The following is an 18,525-nucleotide window of genomic DNA, read 5'->3' on the forward strand; positions in this document are numbered from 1 at the left end:
GAAATTTCAAGAGTCTATTTCACCATCTGATCTTTGATTTAAACAGAAAAATAAAATATGCAAAGAATTAAAATATAAAATATCCTTACTAGGAAAATTGAACCTTTTGGCATGATCCTCCAGTACATGAGTTGGAGCCAAAATATCCATCACCATCTACCAGGTTATTTTACCCACTGCAATAGTAGTGAGCCAAATGTTTTCCCAATAAATACAATTATGGGATTCAAAAGTTAATCAGCTGTTACAAGTGTTAATTTTCCATTATATTTAAATTAATGTCCTCTGTAGTAACTGATTTATTTTTAAAAAGACAAGTTATATGTGTACAGTGAATCGGGTCAATAGATTAATGTAATTCCAGTACTATATTAATAACCTAGCTCTGTATGATGCAAGCCACAACTTCTAAATTTGCAGATGACAAAGCTTGGCAATACTGCGAGCAGCAAAAAGAACTGATCAACTGCAATGCACAGCCTGGTATGGTGGTAGAGGCAAATACATTAGAGGCTTTTAAGAGACTTCTGGATAGGCACATAGACATAAGGAAGATAGAGGGATAAGGTAGGAGGAATTAGTGTTTGGACGTTTTTGATTTGTTTTTTTAACTGGCTCAGCACAACCTTATGGGCCAAATGGCCTGTTCCAGCGCTGTACTGTCCTTTACATTTTAAACTGATTAGAATTACTGAGCTGATATGGCAGCATAGACAAGATGGAATGTGCTGTAACCTTTCTATGATTTACCTTAATAGAAATTATTAGCTGCTGATATCTACTGAACAGATTTACATTCTCCAAGCCTATATTCACAACCATGGCATCCTGCATTGCAAATTCTAGATGTTTCTGAGAAATGAATAAAATAAGTAAAATAGCAGGAAAAAAATACTTCATGTTAAAAAGACATTTCACACTCAATATATGGTGGAGGTGGAGGCAAGGTTTACCTGCAACAGCTGGAGCCAAAGTAGCAGGCATTGCCTTTTTCACTTCAGGTATTTTCTCCTCAGAGGATGTTTGCGACCTTGCTATTTAGAGGGAAACACACGGCTCAAGTAAAGTTACAAGCAACTAATAATAAAAGTTCCTCTAGCATAGTGGTTGGCAACCTTTTTAAGCCCAAGATTCCCTACCTCGGCCTTAGCGAAAGGCAAGATTGACCTACTAAATCGTTTAGACACACACACATGCGCACCAGGAAGAAAGGACCGGAAGTGGAGCCCCGGAAGCAGTATCTCTTTGGAGGCGGCTTTACATAGCAGGAATGTTGCTATGTTACCATTATCTTAATTGGTATTATTATTTTTATAATGCTCATATTACAACACATTCATTATTTAATTTTATTTCAACACAAAATAAATAAATGAATGAATAAAAATTGACTGTTGCACTCAGTGTTGACTGGGGCTGTATATTTTCTGCTAGTTCCCTAAAATTTGGCTCATAACTACAGACAGCCAGACTGAGAAAGTCTGTGAGGTGTCTGTCAGTTAGACAGCTCCTGTACTTAGATTTAATAATTTTCATCTGTTGCAGTACAGCGCCCTTACAAACCTCCTGACAGACTGAATATATGAATGATCCTTTGTTAGACTGAATGTTGAATCTGCCACATTCTTCAGGTGTTTTGTATCGGTAAACTGTTACTGAGACACTATTATAAGTTTCAGAGATACGCAAGCTAATGACACCGCTGTTTTTTTGTTTCCCAGTTCCTTTACATTTGGGGAATGTTGGAATATGAAGGGGGAGAAGTGTTGTAATGTGAGCATTATAAACATAGGTTGATGACGATTAGGATAATGGCGATGTAGTGGTGCTCCTGCTGCAGACAGCTGTTTGTGGGGAGAGGTTGTTTCTGGGTTGCAGGGTTTTGCTTCCTGTCTTTTCTGCCTGGTGCGCATTTTATTTCTTGGGATCTACTGGGAAAGCCTTAAAGATCGACTGGTTGGCGACCACTACTCTAGCAGAACAGTCTCCATTAGGATTAACAGTAAAATTTATATTCTATTACAGTACATGACATTTAAAGTTAGTTAAATGTGGTGGAGCCTTGATTGAACAGTATCTGAAGACTTGCAAAAACTGTTAATCTAGTACTGAAGCCTAGCCTCTCCTACATACCAAGCTGTACTAAAACATACAAGTTAATAGTTTACTCACTCAGGGGTCGTTTGGAGGCTTCCTGTAATGCAGTCTGAAACATATCAGGTCTATTGAGGAAAAAAAATGTAAGCTTTTAAGGTAAAATTACACGTCAGAATTTGCCTTACAAATCATCAACATCAACTATCAAGTGATGGCATTATCTAACAAGACCAGAGCCATCAGCAACAAAATACTCAGTAAATGTTTAAACATGCTCCATCCAGGGCCTCTGTATGATAATCAATCTTGCTTCTCTCAACATCTCTTGTAGTTCATGAAGATCTCAGCTTTCCTACCCAGAAACACTAAAATCATATCACAAATCTCAAATTTCCCTTTTCCAAGATTAATTTATCCTTTTAACTGATGCCAAGTTATCTTGTTGTTCAATCACTGTTGTTCAAAGTGAAAAAATTGTATAGTTTAAAGTTATCCTATTCCAATTTTATGGCCGAACTAAGTAATCTTATTGAGGAACTCAGCAAGTCAGGCAGCACCTATGAAGGGCTACAAACAGTTGAAGTTTCGAGCCAAGGCCCTTCAGAAGGCTGCCTGACTTATTGGATTCCTACAGCATTTTGTGTGTTGCTGAAGATTTCCAGCATCTGCAGAATCTTCTGTTTGTTAACAATCTGCTTAGTCTTTCAAACCTACACATTTATCCATTAATCTCCTCTTCCTCAACTATCAACTTTAGTTCACTGTCATGATCCTCATTCATTTTAACAAGGGTATTTAAATATAGGTAGATAGGATTCAACATCACTGCCCAAAAAGATTTACCTTCACCATTATGATGTAACATTTGAGTATAATTTCTTCCAATTAACTATCCCCTCACTCGTGAAAGTGTAATTTTTCCAATTAGTTAAACAGCTTGCTGAAACCCCTCTAAAGGTTTGGAAGGCAGAACTATGATAAAGGTCAGATACGGATCTAAGGGACAGGATGGATATGCACTATATCCAGCCCTTTAACCTTTTATTAGATATGCCCGTCCTGAATGGAAAAGTGAAGGTTAATAGTTTGTGTTTCATTTTAATTTGTTAAATGAGTTTTTAAATTGTGTTATAAAAAGTTTACATTTTGGGGATCATCAGAGAAATATTTCAAAAAGCAAGATATTAGAAAGTCATCGGGGAGTCCCAGGATTTGTCAGCTAAGGCTTCTTTATGGCTTTACTGAATTCTTGCTTTTGTGGGATAAAAACAGCAGCACAGACTGGAGCTTAATTCATGCTGTGGGGCAACAGAGTTCAGCTGTGATAGTCGCACAGAAGCAAGCCAAGTCAACCGCAATCCAGCCCAATCATTTTTTTTTTTACCTCCGCCATGTAAGGAAAATTTATTTTTCATTTTGGTTACAACACTGGAGGACATTCAGCCCAGCAACTCTTTGCCACTCTTGGAATAAACCTATTTCCCCATTTGTTTCCCCTGCAAACTATTTTTCTTACAAATACCAGGATTGCTTCCATCCATGTAGGGATGAAAAAGCAAACTGACATGTTTAATAGAAATCTGACAAGTAGTGTGTTGCCACAGTATTATAGAATCTTGCATTTTTAAAAACTAATTTTGAATTGTACTGTAGAATAAGATCAGGCTGCTATAGCTATATCAGTCTTATAAAGTAACTCAATCTGACCTCACTTGAAAGTATTTATGATGAGACATTTTACTTCAAATCAATTTGTAAGATAGTAAATGTAAGCTTACTTTTTAATTATAAATTTGATCTTAGCCTTTGCTCGGAGTATCTTTTCCAATCTAGGAATTCCAAAGGTTGATGGCCTTCTAAAAGGCACACCATCTGGCAAACCTTCAATATAGAAATCCTCAGGATGTGATTCAAATAGTGCGTAGGGCACTCTTACAGGCTCTGAAACCCCCAATGCTTCACCTGCAAGAGAAGAACACATTACTAAAAGGATTTGGCAGCATATTTTGCAAAAGGAAAACTTTGTAGATAACAGCTTAAAAAGGTTAATTGCTGGTAATACACTTGGGATAGCATTGACAGAGAAAAACAAAAGTGTTTTATCTCATTGTCCATTTGTCAGAATTGGGAAAAGGTAGAAAACACTTTGGTGCAGAGACACAGAAATGTCTGAGAACAGGTAGAAGGCAAATGAAAAACTATGGAGAGTGAAATAAAGTGTTAACAGATACAAATGAAGTCTGCTAAAGTCCAATTTGGTGTGGAATTTTCTGTTTGAAACATAAATTGGCTGTTCTGGGAAGGGGCCAGTCATCTCTAGACAATCCACAATTAATAGAACGATCTAGCCATGATACTTCACTGTTACAATGTGGCCCCAACAGAAGTGCATGGAGCATACAAGACCCAGGCCAGAGCGCAGAGACCAGGCAAACCATGTCAAACTTGGTCAGATTCTCTGAGCCAGAATCTAAATTCATACCTATAGCCAGCTCAGTTTGCAAGAACCGATCACCATCAAATCCTGTTATATTATCTACTTTTCTCTTTCACTTATTCCATATGATTTTATTCAGTGACACAATGTCACAAGGTTATTTGGTTTATGTTTCTACCATTACACTCTAAGATTTCTTGTCACCCTTTCCAAAAGCTTTCTCTTTTTGTTGAAATAGTCTTGGGAACACTAAATACACTAAATAAGATATTTAACTAAAATAATGAGATGAAATAAGAAAATAAGAGAAAAAGATCTAAAAAGAATGATAGAATGTCAATATCAAATTACTGAACATGCTGATGAATCCATAATAATGTAACCTGTATAAATAAATGAAAGGTGAGGCGCTGTTCCCCATCTATAATAACTTTCAATGGAACTGTGTCCTAGGCCAATGACTGAGGACTCAGAGATACGAAGCACAAAAGTATAGTAGTAATGATTTGAAGTTTACTAATTGGATGAAAGATGCTCAAGAAATCAATACTCAAATCTGGTTTAAGTTTTGCCATGTATCAATGGTAAAAAAAAAAATGGTAGGGTACTGAGGAGTGCAGTAGAACAGAGGGATCCGGGAATACAGATTCAAAATTCCTTAAAAGTGGCGTCACAGGTATATAGGGTCGTAAAGAGAGCTTTTGGTACATTGGCCTTTATAAACCAAAGTATTGAGTATAAGAGTTGGAATGTTATGGTGAGGTTGCATAAGGCATTGATGAGGCCAAATTTGGAGTATTGTGTGCAGTTTTGGTCACCGAATACAGTAAGGATATTAATAAGGTTGAAAGAGTTCAGAGAAGGTTTACAAGGATGCCGGGACTTGAGAAACTGAGTTACAGACAAAGGTTGAATAAGTTAGGACTTTATTCCCTGGAGCGTAGAAGAATGAAGGGAGATTTGATAGAGGTATATAAAATTATGATGGGTATAGACAGAGTGAATGCAAGCAGGCTTTTTCCACTGAGGCTAAGTGAGAAAAAAAACCAGAGAATGTAGGTTAAGTATGAAGGGGGAGAAGTTTAAAGGGAACATTGGTGGGGGGGCTTCTTCACACAGAGAGTGGTGGGAATGTGGAGTGAGCTGCCAGATGAAGTGGTAAATGTGGGCTCACTTTTAACATTTAAGAAAAACTTGGGCAGGTACATACATGGAAGTGTGGAGGGATATGGTCCAGGTGCAGGTTAGTGGGACTAGGCAGAAAAATGGTTCAACACAGTCAAGAAGGGCCAAAAGGGCTGTTTCTGTGCTGTAATGTTCTATGGTTCTATGTACTATAGATCGTCACACAAATTACAAGTACCACAACTAAACTGATGTTTTACCTTCGTGAGGATTGTAGGAAGAGAGAAAATAAAAGTAGCAAATTGCATCTCTGGCTATTGCAAGAAAAGATCCTGTGGGTATAGAGTTGAAGTTGGCTGAAATTTATTTAAAACTGAACTAGGCTGTTCAAAAGGGAAGTAACATTCCTGAATGCTGAAAGGATCCAAGGAGGAATGATGTGTCTAATTGTCACACTATACTCTTAATGCAAGCAGCTATAAGAGCCCTAACAATTTGTCTAATAATCAACAACCAATAGTTTCTGTGAATCATGCTACTTTTTAAACATTGCACAATTTTCCATCAAGATAAAAGCATAGAATATTGCTAACTTTTATGGTTATAATTAGGGCATTGTATTTTCCAAAGTCAATTTCCTTTCAGTAAACAATTACTTACCACATTTTTCATTGAAAAGCGCCTCTACTTGTTGTTTCAACTCAGTAATTTTGGCATTCCACTGTTCTATAAAGAAAGCAGCAAATTCATTATGTTTAGATTCTATAAATATATATCTCTACATGTAAGTACAGTGGATTCCAATAAATAGGTAGAAACTCAAACTCAGTGTGTACACAATGTCTTACTTGGGAGTGAAGCAGACCTTTAGCTAGTTCCTGAACAACTGATGTACATAACTTATGCTTCAGACATATTGACTACGTTATTTGACTTTTAATCTTAGTTCCGGGTGTTAGATTTGTAGAAATAAAGCTGCAACCCTGAAGTCAATTTTTAACTTTTGTAAAATGCAATGTGTTTTGCTGGTTTGGATGGAGGCTTATAGGAAGCTGTATGTGTTTTATTACAGGAGATGTGTGTTTTAAGGCAGGGGTTTAACAACAAAGGTAAACAGGACACAGCTTCTAAAGAACAAACGTCAGATGCAGGTAATGGAGGAATGGTATGGAATGGAATTAATTACTGTTCTCTGTAAAAGGTGGTTTATTTGGAACTATAAGATTGAAGATATTTCCAGATGATAACTTGTTTGGAATTAGATCTTCCCTTGCAAGTAAAATAATAAAATTGCTATATTTTGGCCATTCTGAATTTGTTGTAGTTTGTTACTATATATTAAAAGACCTAGCTGAACAGTACACAGCCGAATTTGTAAGTTCCACCAAGATTCACGTGTCAAGGTATGACAGTAACACAAGGAAATCCGAGGACAGAACTGCCTAGGGGAGTGGCAGAAGTTTCTTTTTAGCCTTGGCAGTTAGACTTCGGTTTTGTCTTGATTTTGCCCTTTACACTGCAATCAATGCTATGGTCTTGAGTGAATAAGTTTCTCTCATCAAAATTCCTATGCATTTAACATGATGACAGTAACTGATTAAGAAAAGAGTTCACCCAGTGTTTGGGACATGTGAAAGAGATGCAGACAGAAGTATTGGATGATACTGTGTCAGGGACATAGAAGCTTAGAAATCTACAACACATTACAGGCCCTTTGGCCCACAATGTTGTGCCAACCATGTAACCTACTCTAGAGGGCTATGCAGTAGGGAAATTCTAGTTTTCTAAGTTCCATGTACCTATCTAGCAGTCTCTTGAAAGACCCTATTGTATCAGCCTCTACCATCTTCACTGACAGTGCATTCCATACATCCACTGCTCATTGTGTGAAGTTTATTTCTGACATCCCCCTTGTACCTACTTCCAAGCACCTTAAAACGATGCCCCCTCATGTTAGGCATTTCAGCCTTGGGAAAAAAAACCTCTGGTTATCCACACACCTCTCATCATCTTGTATACCTCCATCAGGTCGCCTCTCATATTACTTTGCTCCAAGGAGAAAAGGCTAAGTTCATCCAACCTATTCTCATAAGGCATGCTCTCTAATCCAGGCATCATGCACAAAAATCTTCTCTGCACTCTCTCAATAGTATCCACATCCTTCCTGTAATGAGGTGACCAGAACTAAACACAGTTCAGTGGGATCTAAGGTCCTCTATAGCTGTAACATTACCTCACGGCTCTTGAACTCAGTCCCATGGTTGATGAAGGCCAACACACCACACACCTTAACAACACTGTCAACCTGCGCAGCAGCTCTGAGTGTCCTATAGACACAGTCGCCAAGATCTCACTGATCCTTCACACTGCCAAGAATCTTACATTATATTGTCTTCAAATTTGACTTACTGAAATCAACCATTTCACACTTATCTACTAATCTAGTTGAACTCCATCTCCCACTTCTCAGCCCAGTTCTGCATCCTATCAATGTCCCGCTGTAACCTCTGACAACCCTCCAGACTATCCACACCACCTTCAACTTTTGCGTCATCAGCAAACTTACTAACCCCCACCCTTCCACTTCCTCGTTAAGATCATTTATAAAAATTACAAAGAGGAGGGGGTCCCAGAACAGATTCCTACAGAACACCACTGGTCACAGCCTACCACGCAGAATACTAATCATCTACAACTACCTTTTGCCTTCCGTGGGCAAACCAATTCTGGATCCACAAATCAAGGTTTATTTTCTGAGTTAGCCTCACATGGGGAACTTTTATCAAATGCCTTACTGAAATCTATACTCTGCTCTACGTAAATCAATGTGTTTCGTTAAATCGTCAAATAATTCAATCAGGTTCGTAAGGAATGACATGCCCTTGACAAAGTGATGCTGACTATCCTGAATCAGATTATGTCTCTCTAAATGCTCAGCCTCTTTCCTAACTCCCTAAAGTTACACAGATCGACCGAGCATCAGGTATGAACGAAAGAACGCCTAATAGTGAAAGGGTTATCAGCACACCAGGCACCAGAACTAAATACTGAAATTTATTAAACCATACAGTACACTGCAGTGAAAACTGGTAAGTTGACAGAATATTGATAAACGTAAATAGAACAAATTAAGGATAAAGTAAACGATGGGTCAGTGTGCATCCTTCCCCGATTCAGAAAGATAAATCACATGAAAAGAAAAGCAAATACAAAAGCTGCAGAGCCAATAAACTGCTCAGAGGAATAATATATACTTTTGGATCTGAAAGAAAGGAAGAGGATGAACACGGAGATATGGATTGGACTGATTTAGCAGGCAAGGTGACCACATACGGCTATGATAAGGAGCCTCCTCACAAGGATTCCCAAGCCAACATACAACCAAAAAGAACTTGTGCTACCAACAGCATGATTGCCACCAGCACACCCCCCCCCACCCCCGTTATTATCAGAGGGAGGACCGGGGAAGGAAATAAGAACCAAAGTATAACATACACTACCCCAGTCAGGGTACAGAAGATGAGGGATATTGCTAAGGATGTCTAGACATGCGTGCCTGGGGATGATTCTAGTGTTTCATTCCAAGTAATGAGTTAACAGAGAGCAATATACAAACCAGATGATAAATGAAGAAAGAAGATGGATTATAATGTACTTACAACTGAACATACAGTCCACTTTGCCAAAGCAGTGACATACTCGGGGAATAAATAAGGAATTTAAGAATACAATATTGACTGTTATGGGTAATAACAACAGGGAACCCATAGGTTGGGGGAAGGGGGGTACTTACTTGGATTTTTGCTTTATCTACTTTTTTTTGGTTTGTGTTTCTTTACTTTTCCATTGGAATTGATTTTAGAGAAACTCAGACCCCACACTGGCCAAGTGTAATGCAAGTTGAGATGGAAATTTTGTGCATCTGCATTAAGGAAATGAGATGCCCACATTTCTGACGGAAATGGGCATTTGTGGAAATTACTCATTGGTAGATAATAAAATTGGGAATTAGAAATCAACACTTTTGGAAAAATTCAAATATTTTTGGGAACAATTCTAAAACTTGCTTTATAATAAGACTACTTTTTCAAAGAACATAAAATATGTCGCCCAAGACCTTCAACATTGATTTTGAGTTTGAGATTCCTTGGAAAATAGCTTTGATGCGATCAGTGTTTTGTCATGTAAATTTCAAGTGGAAGAAGATAAAGAGTTTCCCCAGAGGCTCTACTGTAATACAGCATGTGGATGACCTCCTGCTGACCTTCTCAAGCAAGGGAACTTGTGAGGACTCCCTCTAGCTTTTACATAAACCATCTAAGATGTCATGAAGTACTGAAGCAGAAACTACAGTTCGTACAACCAGAAGTTACTTAACTGGGACATACCCTATTGTAGGATACAAGACCATTGATAAAGACTCAGATTAAAGCAGTAGGTGAAGCTCCACAGCCGATGACACGTAGGGAAATGAAGTGTTTCCTGGGAATGATTGGGTACCATGGACAGTGGATTTTTAGATTACGCTGCTATTGCTATACCCCTCCCAAAACTTCCCCTTTCCAGTCAATCAAATCCATCATGCCCCGCAAGCTGAGGAAATATTTGAATGTATAAAAGAGGCAATCATATCCAACCAAACTTTGGGGCCTCTCAGATTACAGTCAGAACCAGATCAAGATGCATATAATGGAGGAATGTTACAGAATGGAATTAATTACTGTTCTCTGTAAAGTATCAAAGTGGTTTGTTTGGAGCTATGAGGTTGATGCTATTTCCAGACAGTAACTTGTATGGAGATAGATCTTCCCTTGCAAGTAAAATAATAAAAATCACTTTAATTTGATCCACTCTGAATTTGTTGTAGTTTGTTACCGTGTATTAGAAAACTTAACTGAATGGTATATGACAGACTGTTGTCTCTAATATATATCAATGAAATGGAAGGCACTGAGCAGTTTGCCAGGAAAGACAACCCCCAGCAGAATTTATGTTTTCTTTAAAACCTACAAAACTTAACATTTTAATTGTTTTGTAGAACTTTCCCCACCACTCCTCATCACCATATATTTTTAATGTTTTAAATAAAGATATGAAATTCTAAAAAAACAACTTCTAGAGACTGGTTTTCTGAGAGTTTAAGACGAAAATTTTAGGTTGGGTTGCCCGTTTCTAAGAATGTGTTCTAGTGTTAGTTCATTTCCCACCAACCTAAGCATCTTTGATGAGATGATTATTTGTTTAGCAATTTCATATGCAGTATATGTGAAGAGGATCTTATTTGTTTTTAAGAAACACTGATAGAATGCATGGTCATTTTTATATTAATGTGCAATGTGGTAAAGGTAATAAGTTAATACATACCATTCAATTACTTACTTTCATCTCAAATGTTTTGGCCCTAACAATAATAATTAGTTCATACACGAGGAAATCTGCAGATGCTGAAAATTCAAGCAACACACACAAGATGCTGGTGGAACACAGTAGGCCAGGGAGCATCTATAGGAAGTATTGACAACGTTTCGGGTAGAGACCCTTTGTCAGGACTAACTGAAAGAAAAGATATTAAGAGATTTGAAAGTGGGAGGGGGGAATACAAAATGATAGGAGAAGACAGGAGGGGGAGGGATGAAACTAAGAGCTGGAAAGTTGATTGGCAAAATGGATACACAGCTGGAGAAGAGAAAGAATCATGGGACGGGAGGCCTAGGGAGAAAGAAATGGGGAGGGGAGCACCAGAAGGAGATGGAGAGCAGGCAAGGAGTGAACGTGAAAGGGGCAGAGAAAGGAAAAAAAGAAAAAAAAAGGGGGGGGGATAAATAAACAGGGGATAGGGTAAAAAGGGGAAGAGGGGCATTAACGTAAGTTGGAGAAATCAATGGTCATGCCATCAGGTTGGAGGCTATAAGGTGTTGTTCCTCCAACCTGAATGTGGCTTCATCTTGACAGTAGAGGCGACCATGGATAGACATATAATAATTAGCTCCTCAGTCTTTCTGACATTTTCCTCACAAACTTTGATTTGGTCTATGACAGTGGTGTAGTCAGCAAATTTAAATATGGCATTGAAGCTGTGTTTAGCCATTAAGTGTAAAGTGTGTACAGCAGGGGGCGAAGCACACAGCATTGTGGTACACCTGTGCTGATGGAGATCATTGAGAAGATACAGTTGCTAATCTGAACTGACTGGGGTTTGCAAGTGAGGAAACAGAGGATCCAATTGCACAAGGAAGTATTGAGGCCAAGGGGTTGAAGCTTATTAATTAGTTTTGAGGGGATGATGGCATTGGATACAAAGTTGTAGTCAATAAAGAGCATCATGATGTATGCACCTTTGCTGTCCAGATGTTCCAGGGTTGAGTAAAGAGCCAATGAAATGACATCTCTTGTGGACCTGTTGTGCCAGTAAGCAAATTGGAGTGAATCCAAATAGCTTCTCAGGGAGTGGATATGTTTCATCAACAACCTCTCAAAACACTTTACTTGGATGTAAATGCTAAAGGATAATAGTCACTGAGGCAGGTTCCACGTTCTTCTTAGGTATAAGTGAAGTGTGCTTGAATCAGGTCAGTTAGTCAGACTGCCAAAACGAGAGATTAAAGATCTCAGTGAGCATTCCAGTCAGTTTATCAGTACCAGGTCTTTAATACTTGGCCAGAGAGCTCAGCTGGACCAATGCTTTCCGTGGGTTCACCCTCCTGAAGTATGCTCGCACATCAGCCTCAGAGACTGAAATCGCAGGTCATCGGGGCTATGGGAATTCATGTAGGTTCCTCCACGTTTTGATGGTCAAAGGGAGCATAGAAGACATTGAGTTCATCTGTTGTCATCTATGTCACTTGATTTTATTGTATAAGAGGTGACAGCATTCAAGCCCTGCCACAAATGCCAAGTATCCTTCGTTGATTCAAGTTTAGTCCGGAATTATCACTTCGCTTCAGTGATAGCTCTTCTAAAGACTGTACCTGGACCTCTTGTAACTTTCTTGGTGACCAGACTTGACTGCCCCTGATCTGGGCCTCATCAGACTGTGGATCACATGATTCATCCAGGGCTTCTGGTTGGTGAAGACTCAAATGATTTTGTGGGGCATATTAGTCTACAACAATTTTTATAAAGTCCGTGACAATCATGGTACATTCATTCAGATCTATAGATAAGCATTTGAATAAAGCCCAGTCCATCCATGAAACACCAGACTCACAATATTTCCAAGTGAGGATGGCATGTAAATTAAGTGGGGGGGGGGGGGGGGAGGAGCTTAAACATGCACTTGCTACTCTTGCCTTCATGATAAATCAGGTGCCTCCCCTCCATTTTTCGAACGTTTGCTTTACATCAACTCGCTGTTATGAAAGACCTACATTAGTTACCAGTTTTCGCTAACAGAAGGTGTTTTCACTGTTACGAATAAAGGCAGCATACGCCAAACAGCCAAGTTCCTCCCCCAGAACTGCATTTAGCCGGCATTGCTTAAACGCATGCTGGTGAGCATCTGTGCTTTATGTCGATTTATTTTGTGCATACGTAAGCAAGTTCTAAGGTATCGGAAAAGCCTAAAAGTAAGGGCGTTACATTTAGCATAAAACAAGACATAATTAAGTGCTTCAATCGTGTTGAACAAAGTAAGGACATAGTGAGTTTGACTAAGGATTTGTGGAAGTTGACGAAGATGATGTTGAAGAGGTTTTGGCATCCCATGACCAAGAACTGAGAGATGAAGAACTGATGAAGAGGAAAGAATGACAACTGATACCGAACACAGTAGCAAACGGCCCGAAAGTGAAGTCGTCCAGGAACTGAATGGGAAGCAACTGCGTGAGATTTTCGCTGTGATTGACAACACTGCAATGATTGCAGAAAAAGAATGACTTTAATTTTGAAAAGGTACGTAGGTTTAGGGCATATTTGCAGGATGGTTTGAGTGCTAACAAAGAACTGTATGATAGAAAAATGCGCGAGGCTAAGCAGTCAAGCATACTGTCATTTTTCAAGTCTTCCACATCAGCCACAGCAAACGACGAAACTCGACCTTCGACATCGAGGCAGGCAGACACAGAAGGTGACCTGCCTGCACTGATGGAAACAGATGACGATGAGATGACACCCCAGTCTCCTCTACCTCCCACCACCCCAACCTCCGACAACTCAGCCTAACACACCATCATCAGTGTGCTCACTGTCTTCCCGATTCCGGTAAGTGAAACTACACTGGGCATACATTATTTCTACTTTATATAGACTGTGTGTTTATGTGTTATTTGGTAGCTTCATAGCTTAAAGGTTACTGGAAAGCGTGCTTCTGCCGGGAGCGCTTGTGCCATGTGTTTCTGCCGGGAGAGCTTGCACCGTGTGTTTTTGCCGCAAGTGTTGCTGAGAGCGCTTGCGTGAGATTTTCGCTGCGGTGGACAGTGCTGCAATAATTGCAGAAAAGTATTCTTACAATATAAAGGCTGTGTATTTATCAGATCATTCCTGCATTTACAATCTGTTATTGTTATTTTAGGTTTTATGTGTTATTTGGCATCATATGGGGTAGGTTATTTTTTGGGTCTGCAAACGCTCACAGATTTTTCTCATATAAATAAATGGTAAATTGCTTCTTCGCTTTACTACCTTCGAATAGCGGGGGAAACCTGTAGTTGCAAATTTAAGAGATACTGCTAAGGTAGTCTCAGGAACTGAAATGCATTTTGTAGACTGTATGTATTGTAACCACAATGAAAGAAATTCCATGTTTAAGGTGGACGATGGGATGCAAATCAAGTAGACTGCTTTGTCTGAGGATCTAGTACTTGTCATAAGAGTTGTTGGTGCTGTAGATAGCCAGTAAGCGGAAAGTATTCTATTCATACCTGGTGTTAATCTTACAAATGGTGAATAGGCTTTGGGTACAAGGTGGTCATTCACTGGTCACATATTGGCCAGATTTGGACCTGCATTTGTTGCTTATGGCTTTTATGTCATTAGCCCTGCCAAGTTTCTGCTCAATGGTGATCTTTCCCAGTACTGTACAGTGAGGATAGAGGATTTAGCAAGGTCAAGAGTCACTGGTTCAACGCTATCATGTTGCAACTGGTCAGTATCTGGTACTTTGGGGTGCTACATCTGCTGAGGAGTTGCACATGGAACAGAACATTGTGCATTCAGGGAACACCCCCCACTTCCAACCAATGATAAAGCAGAAGAATGTTGGCGTTATAACAATCAAAACCACACCTCCTTGTGAGAGGTATGACTCCAATCACTGGAGTACATTTCCTTACATGCCCTTTAACTTTACTTCTATCAGGGTGTCTTTATGAAATTAAGCTCCTTAGTCCATGTCAGCACACAGGCCATAATGAGCTAATGGCCCACAGAAACCAAAACCAGACAGTGAAAAACGTGACACAGAAGTCTGACAGCTTTCAACCTAAAACATTAACTCTTGATTTCCACAGATCCCACCTGCCTCAGTGTTTCCAGCACTTGCTGTTCAAATTTTCAAATTTCCCAGATCATTTCATTTGTTTGTGACACTTGACATCACTATCAATGACAGCTTCCATCAATTTACTGAAGGTTAAATAGGCTCGGTAAATATCAAAATTGTTACCAGCATAAGTACAAATTTCAGGTTGTTATTTGGGGCATATCATTTGGGTGTCAGTTGATGTACTTTAAATAATTAACCAATGAAACATCGGAGAGCTAGAGCAATAAATAAAAATGCATCCTGTTTCACTTTGCATTTAGCTATTTTTGAGTTTGTAGCAAACAGATTCTAAACTACATACTAGTGACTTGAATTTCAACTCAATTCCCAATACCATGATCATTCATTGTTACAGTCCAGCAATACTTGAAGTACACTATCAGCTAATTAAATCAAACTGATTCCACTTGAAGACAAAAGAGAGAATCACTGTTCACCAAATGCAAGCTAACACTTTTGTTTCCAAGCAGGTTATTATGAGAAAATGCTCAAGCTTAGAAATCTTGACCTCTGCTAGTACTATTATTTTCTGGGCTACCCCAACAAAAGCAGATAAACATCCACACCACTTTGGAAGAACGAACACTTTGGAAAGCATAATATTTTCTTGGACCATTCCAAAGATCAGCAAAAAACTATTTCTTTAATATCAGGCATTTGAGAGTTATCTACCTATTTGGAAACCATTCTAATCATCCTGACTTTAAACTTGTGATTTGTAACACATGATGTATAACAAAAATGTGACAGAGCAGCATTTTTCATATCAGCTCACATAAAGAAGGCTCCTAAACAGAGTTTGACACAATGGTTACCCTTATCTATGTCTCTGGTAGGTCGTATTAATGTTATTAAAATGTATTATCCTTCCTAAATTTTTATTTCAGTCTTAACCAATTTTTTATTTCTAAAGCTTTTCCTCAGACTCCTCAGATTGTATCATTTTGTCCTATCTATGGAAGGGCAAACGTTCTAGATACAATAAGGCTTGCCTTCAAAATTTTAAAAAAGGTGCTATGGCTTTACCTAACTTCTGTTTATATTATTGAGCAGCTAATATTTGCTGTCTTACTTTTTGGTGCTTTTTTCATAATCAGTCTGATTGTCCAAAATGGGTGGCAATGGCGTTGAACTCTACTAAGAATATCTCTATTTCTGCATTTCTTGGATCTGCACTTCCTTGTCATTTGCCTAGACTAATTGTTAATCCTCTTATTAGACGTACTCTGATAATAAGAGCTCAGTTTAAAAAATTTAATGGCCTTCATGGTTTGTCTCTCTCCAGTCCTATCTTATATAATCATCTTTTTCTACCTTCTATGCCAGCTTAACATTTCATGATTGGTACAGAATGGGCATTAGGCGCGTTGAAGATCTTTTCATAGACAATCGTTTTACAACTTTTCAACAACTCTGTACAGTTTAATCTACCTAATACTCACTTCTTTAGATACCATCAAATTAGACATTTCATTAACCCTTTATTGTATAATTTTCCTGAGATGCCTGAGAAAAACATTGTGGACCTGTTTCTTTGCATTAATTGTATTGGGCAAAGGCTTAATATCTTTTATTCCTGATAAATTAGTGACCTTGAGGCATGCCCCCTTTGATAAAATTAGATCTGCTTGGGAGCATGATCTAAATATTTCTTTATCTGATGCGGTTTGGGATTCAATTCTTAAGTCAGTTAATTCAACCTCTTTATGTGCTCGCCACTGTCTTTTATAGTTCAAGGTTGTACATAGGGCTCATATGTCAAAAACTAAATTGGCGCTGTTTTATCCTGACATCAGTCCTGTTTGTGACAAGTGTAAAGGCAGCATGGCTTCTCTTATCCATATGTACTGGGCTTGTCCTAGTTTAGAGAAATTTTGGAGAGAAGTTTTTTCTTCTTTATTCCATATTCTTAATTGCCACTTAGAACCTAATCCTCTGATTGCCCTTTTTGGTACCTTAAACGGTGAACATTATCTTTTGCCTCTCTTTTGGCTTGACGCTTAGTTCTCCTTAAGTGGATAGATGTTGCCCCACCCACTCATGCTCAATGGCTTAATGATATTATGTCCTATTTAGATCTTGAAAAAATTCATTTCTCCCTTCTCAACTTGGACATAAAATTTCAAAAGATGTGGGGACCTTTTCTTGATTATTTTCATAACTCCTCTTCAGGTTAAGCTTGTTCTCCTTAATCCCTTACTTTCAGCTTTTTTTTTCCCCTCTAAGTTTTATGGTTTCTTTTTGATGGAAATTACATTATAGTTTTCGTAGTAGGCATTATTATTCTTTTTTTAAAACTATATTTACAGTTTTGGGGGGGGGGGGGGGGGTTGAAGTTCTCTTCTTTTTATTTTACATAATGTAATAGTTGGCCCAGAGGTTCCTAGTGGGAGGGAGGGGAGTATACCAACTTTATATGATTTTATTCTGGGTGCTCTTTCCTTATTGTTATGAATTATACTTTTGATATGTTTATTTGGCACTGTATTAATTCTCATTTTGTTGTTGTGTTTTTTCTTTGTAGTTGGTTTGTAGAAATGCATTAAAAAATCAATTCAAAACATGGTTCCTAGAAATATGTGAGAAGACAAGAGTTTTTTTCAGAAGGCTATGGAGATGGTACAATGGTTAAGTTAGCAAATTTAGTAAACAAAAAATAAGAGAACTGTTGCCATTTGATGGTGGGAGTGGATACCAAATGATCCAGAATTGTTTCTTAATGTAACAAAGTTGAATTGTTATATTGGAACATGTCAGTTCTAAGGAAACAAAGAAAATTACTGACATTTCAATTGTCTGACTGACATCCTGTACATCTATTGCTAATACCTTAAGGAATTAAACAAGATATTGCATTAGAATTTTTAAGAACAAACTCACAAACACAAATCCACGATTCAAAACTTTAAAAGTGTTCTTAATAGATCCCTTGTTATTATATATCACAATACATTCATTCAATTTTCTTACCAAATGAAAACTCCCTGCCTCTTGGTTTGAACATGGTATTTGAGGCAACATTTGAACCATTTGCTTGAGTATTATTTCCAACTGTCTTGACTGGTGGTGTTTCATCAGAAGCTGTAGACACAAATGCAGCATTCTGAGTATTTAAAACTGTATGGTTCAAAAAGTTATTAAAAATTTTACAGAACAGTAAATCTCATTTTGCACAATTTTAAAAGTGTCACACCACTAACCAAGTGTCTAGTACATTCAGAAACCTGTGCACAAGGCTATTGCTGGAACTTATTGATCCAAAAGCATGCAGCTCACCAAATACCAATTCTGAACTGAGCAAAATTGTCAGTTAATGTCACTTTATTAATTTCAATACTGGTAACTAAACACAACAGAAACAAACCATGAAAAATTCTAATCCGAA

General features: G+C 38.2%; 1 protein-coding gene across 18 annotated transcripts in view; it reads right to left on the reverse strand.

Moving 5' to 3' along the window:
• Nucleotides 1-18,525, reverse strand: part of LOC132395887 (general transcription factor II-I-like) — a 154,337-nt gene that overhangs the window by 19,001 nt on the left and 116,811 nt on the right. For 17 of the 18 annotated variants that reach the window (XM_059973026.1, XM_059973031.1, XM_059973022.1 and 14 more), the window contains 5 exons: nt 18,111-18,221; nt 6,320-6,385; nt 3,876-4,059; nt 2,173-2,222; nt 954-1,034 (listed from right to left, as the gene is read on the reverse strand). In XM_059973026.1, coding sequence (XP_059829009.1) covers nt 954-1,034; nt 2,173-2,222; nt 3,876-4,059; nt 6,320-6,385; nt 18,111-18,221 — 492 coding nt within the window. Of the gene's footprint in view, nt 1-156; nt 853-953; nt 1,035-2,172; nt 2,223-3,875; nt 4,060-6,319; nt 6,386-18,110; nt 18,222-18,525 lie in introns of those variants that run through there. The other variant, XM_059973021.1, reaches the window with a different exon arrangement.

This window comes from Hypanus sabinus, chromosome 6, assembly GCF_030144855.1.
Source record: "Hypanus sabinus isolate sHypSab1 chromosome 6, sHypSab1.hap1, whole genome shotgun sequence".
In the NCBI taxonomy this organism is placed as follows: domain Eukaryota; kingdom Metazoa; phylum Chordata; class Chondrichthyes; order Myliobatiformes; family Dasyatidae; genus Hypanus; species Hypanus sabinus.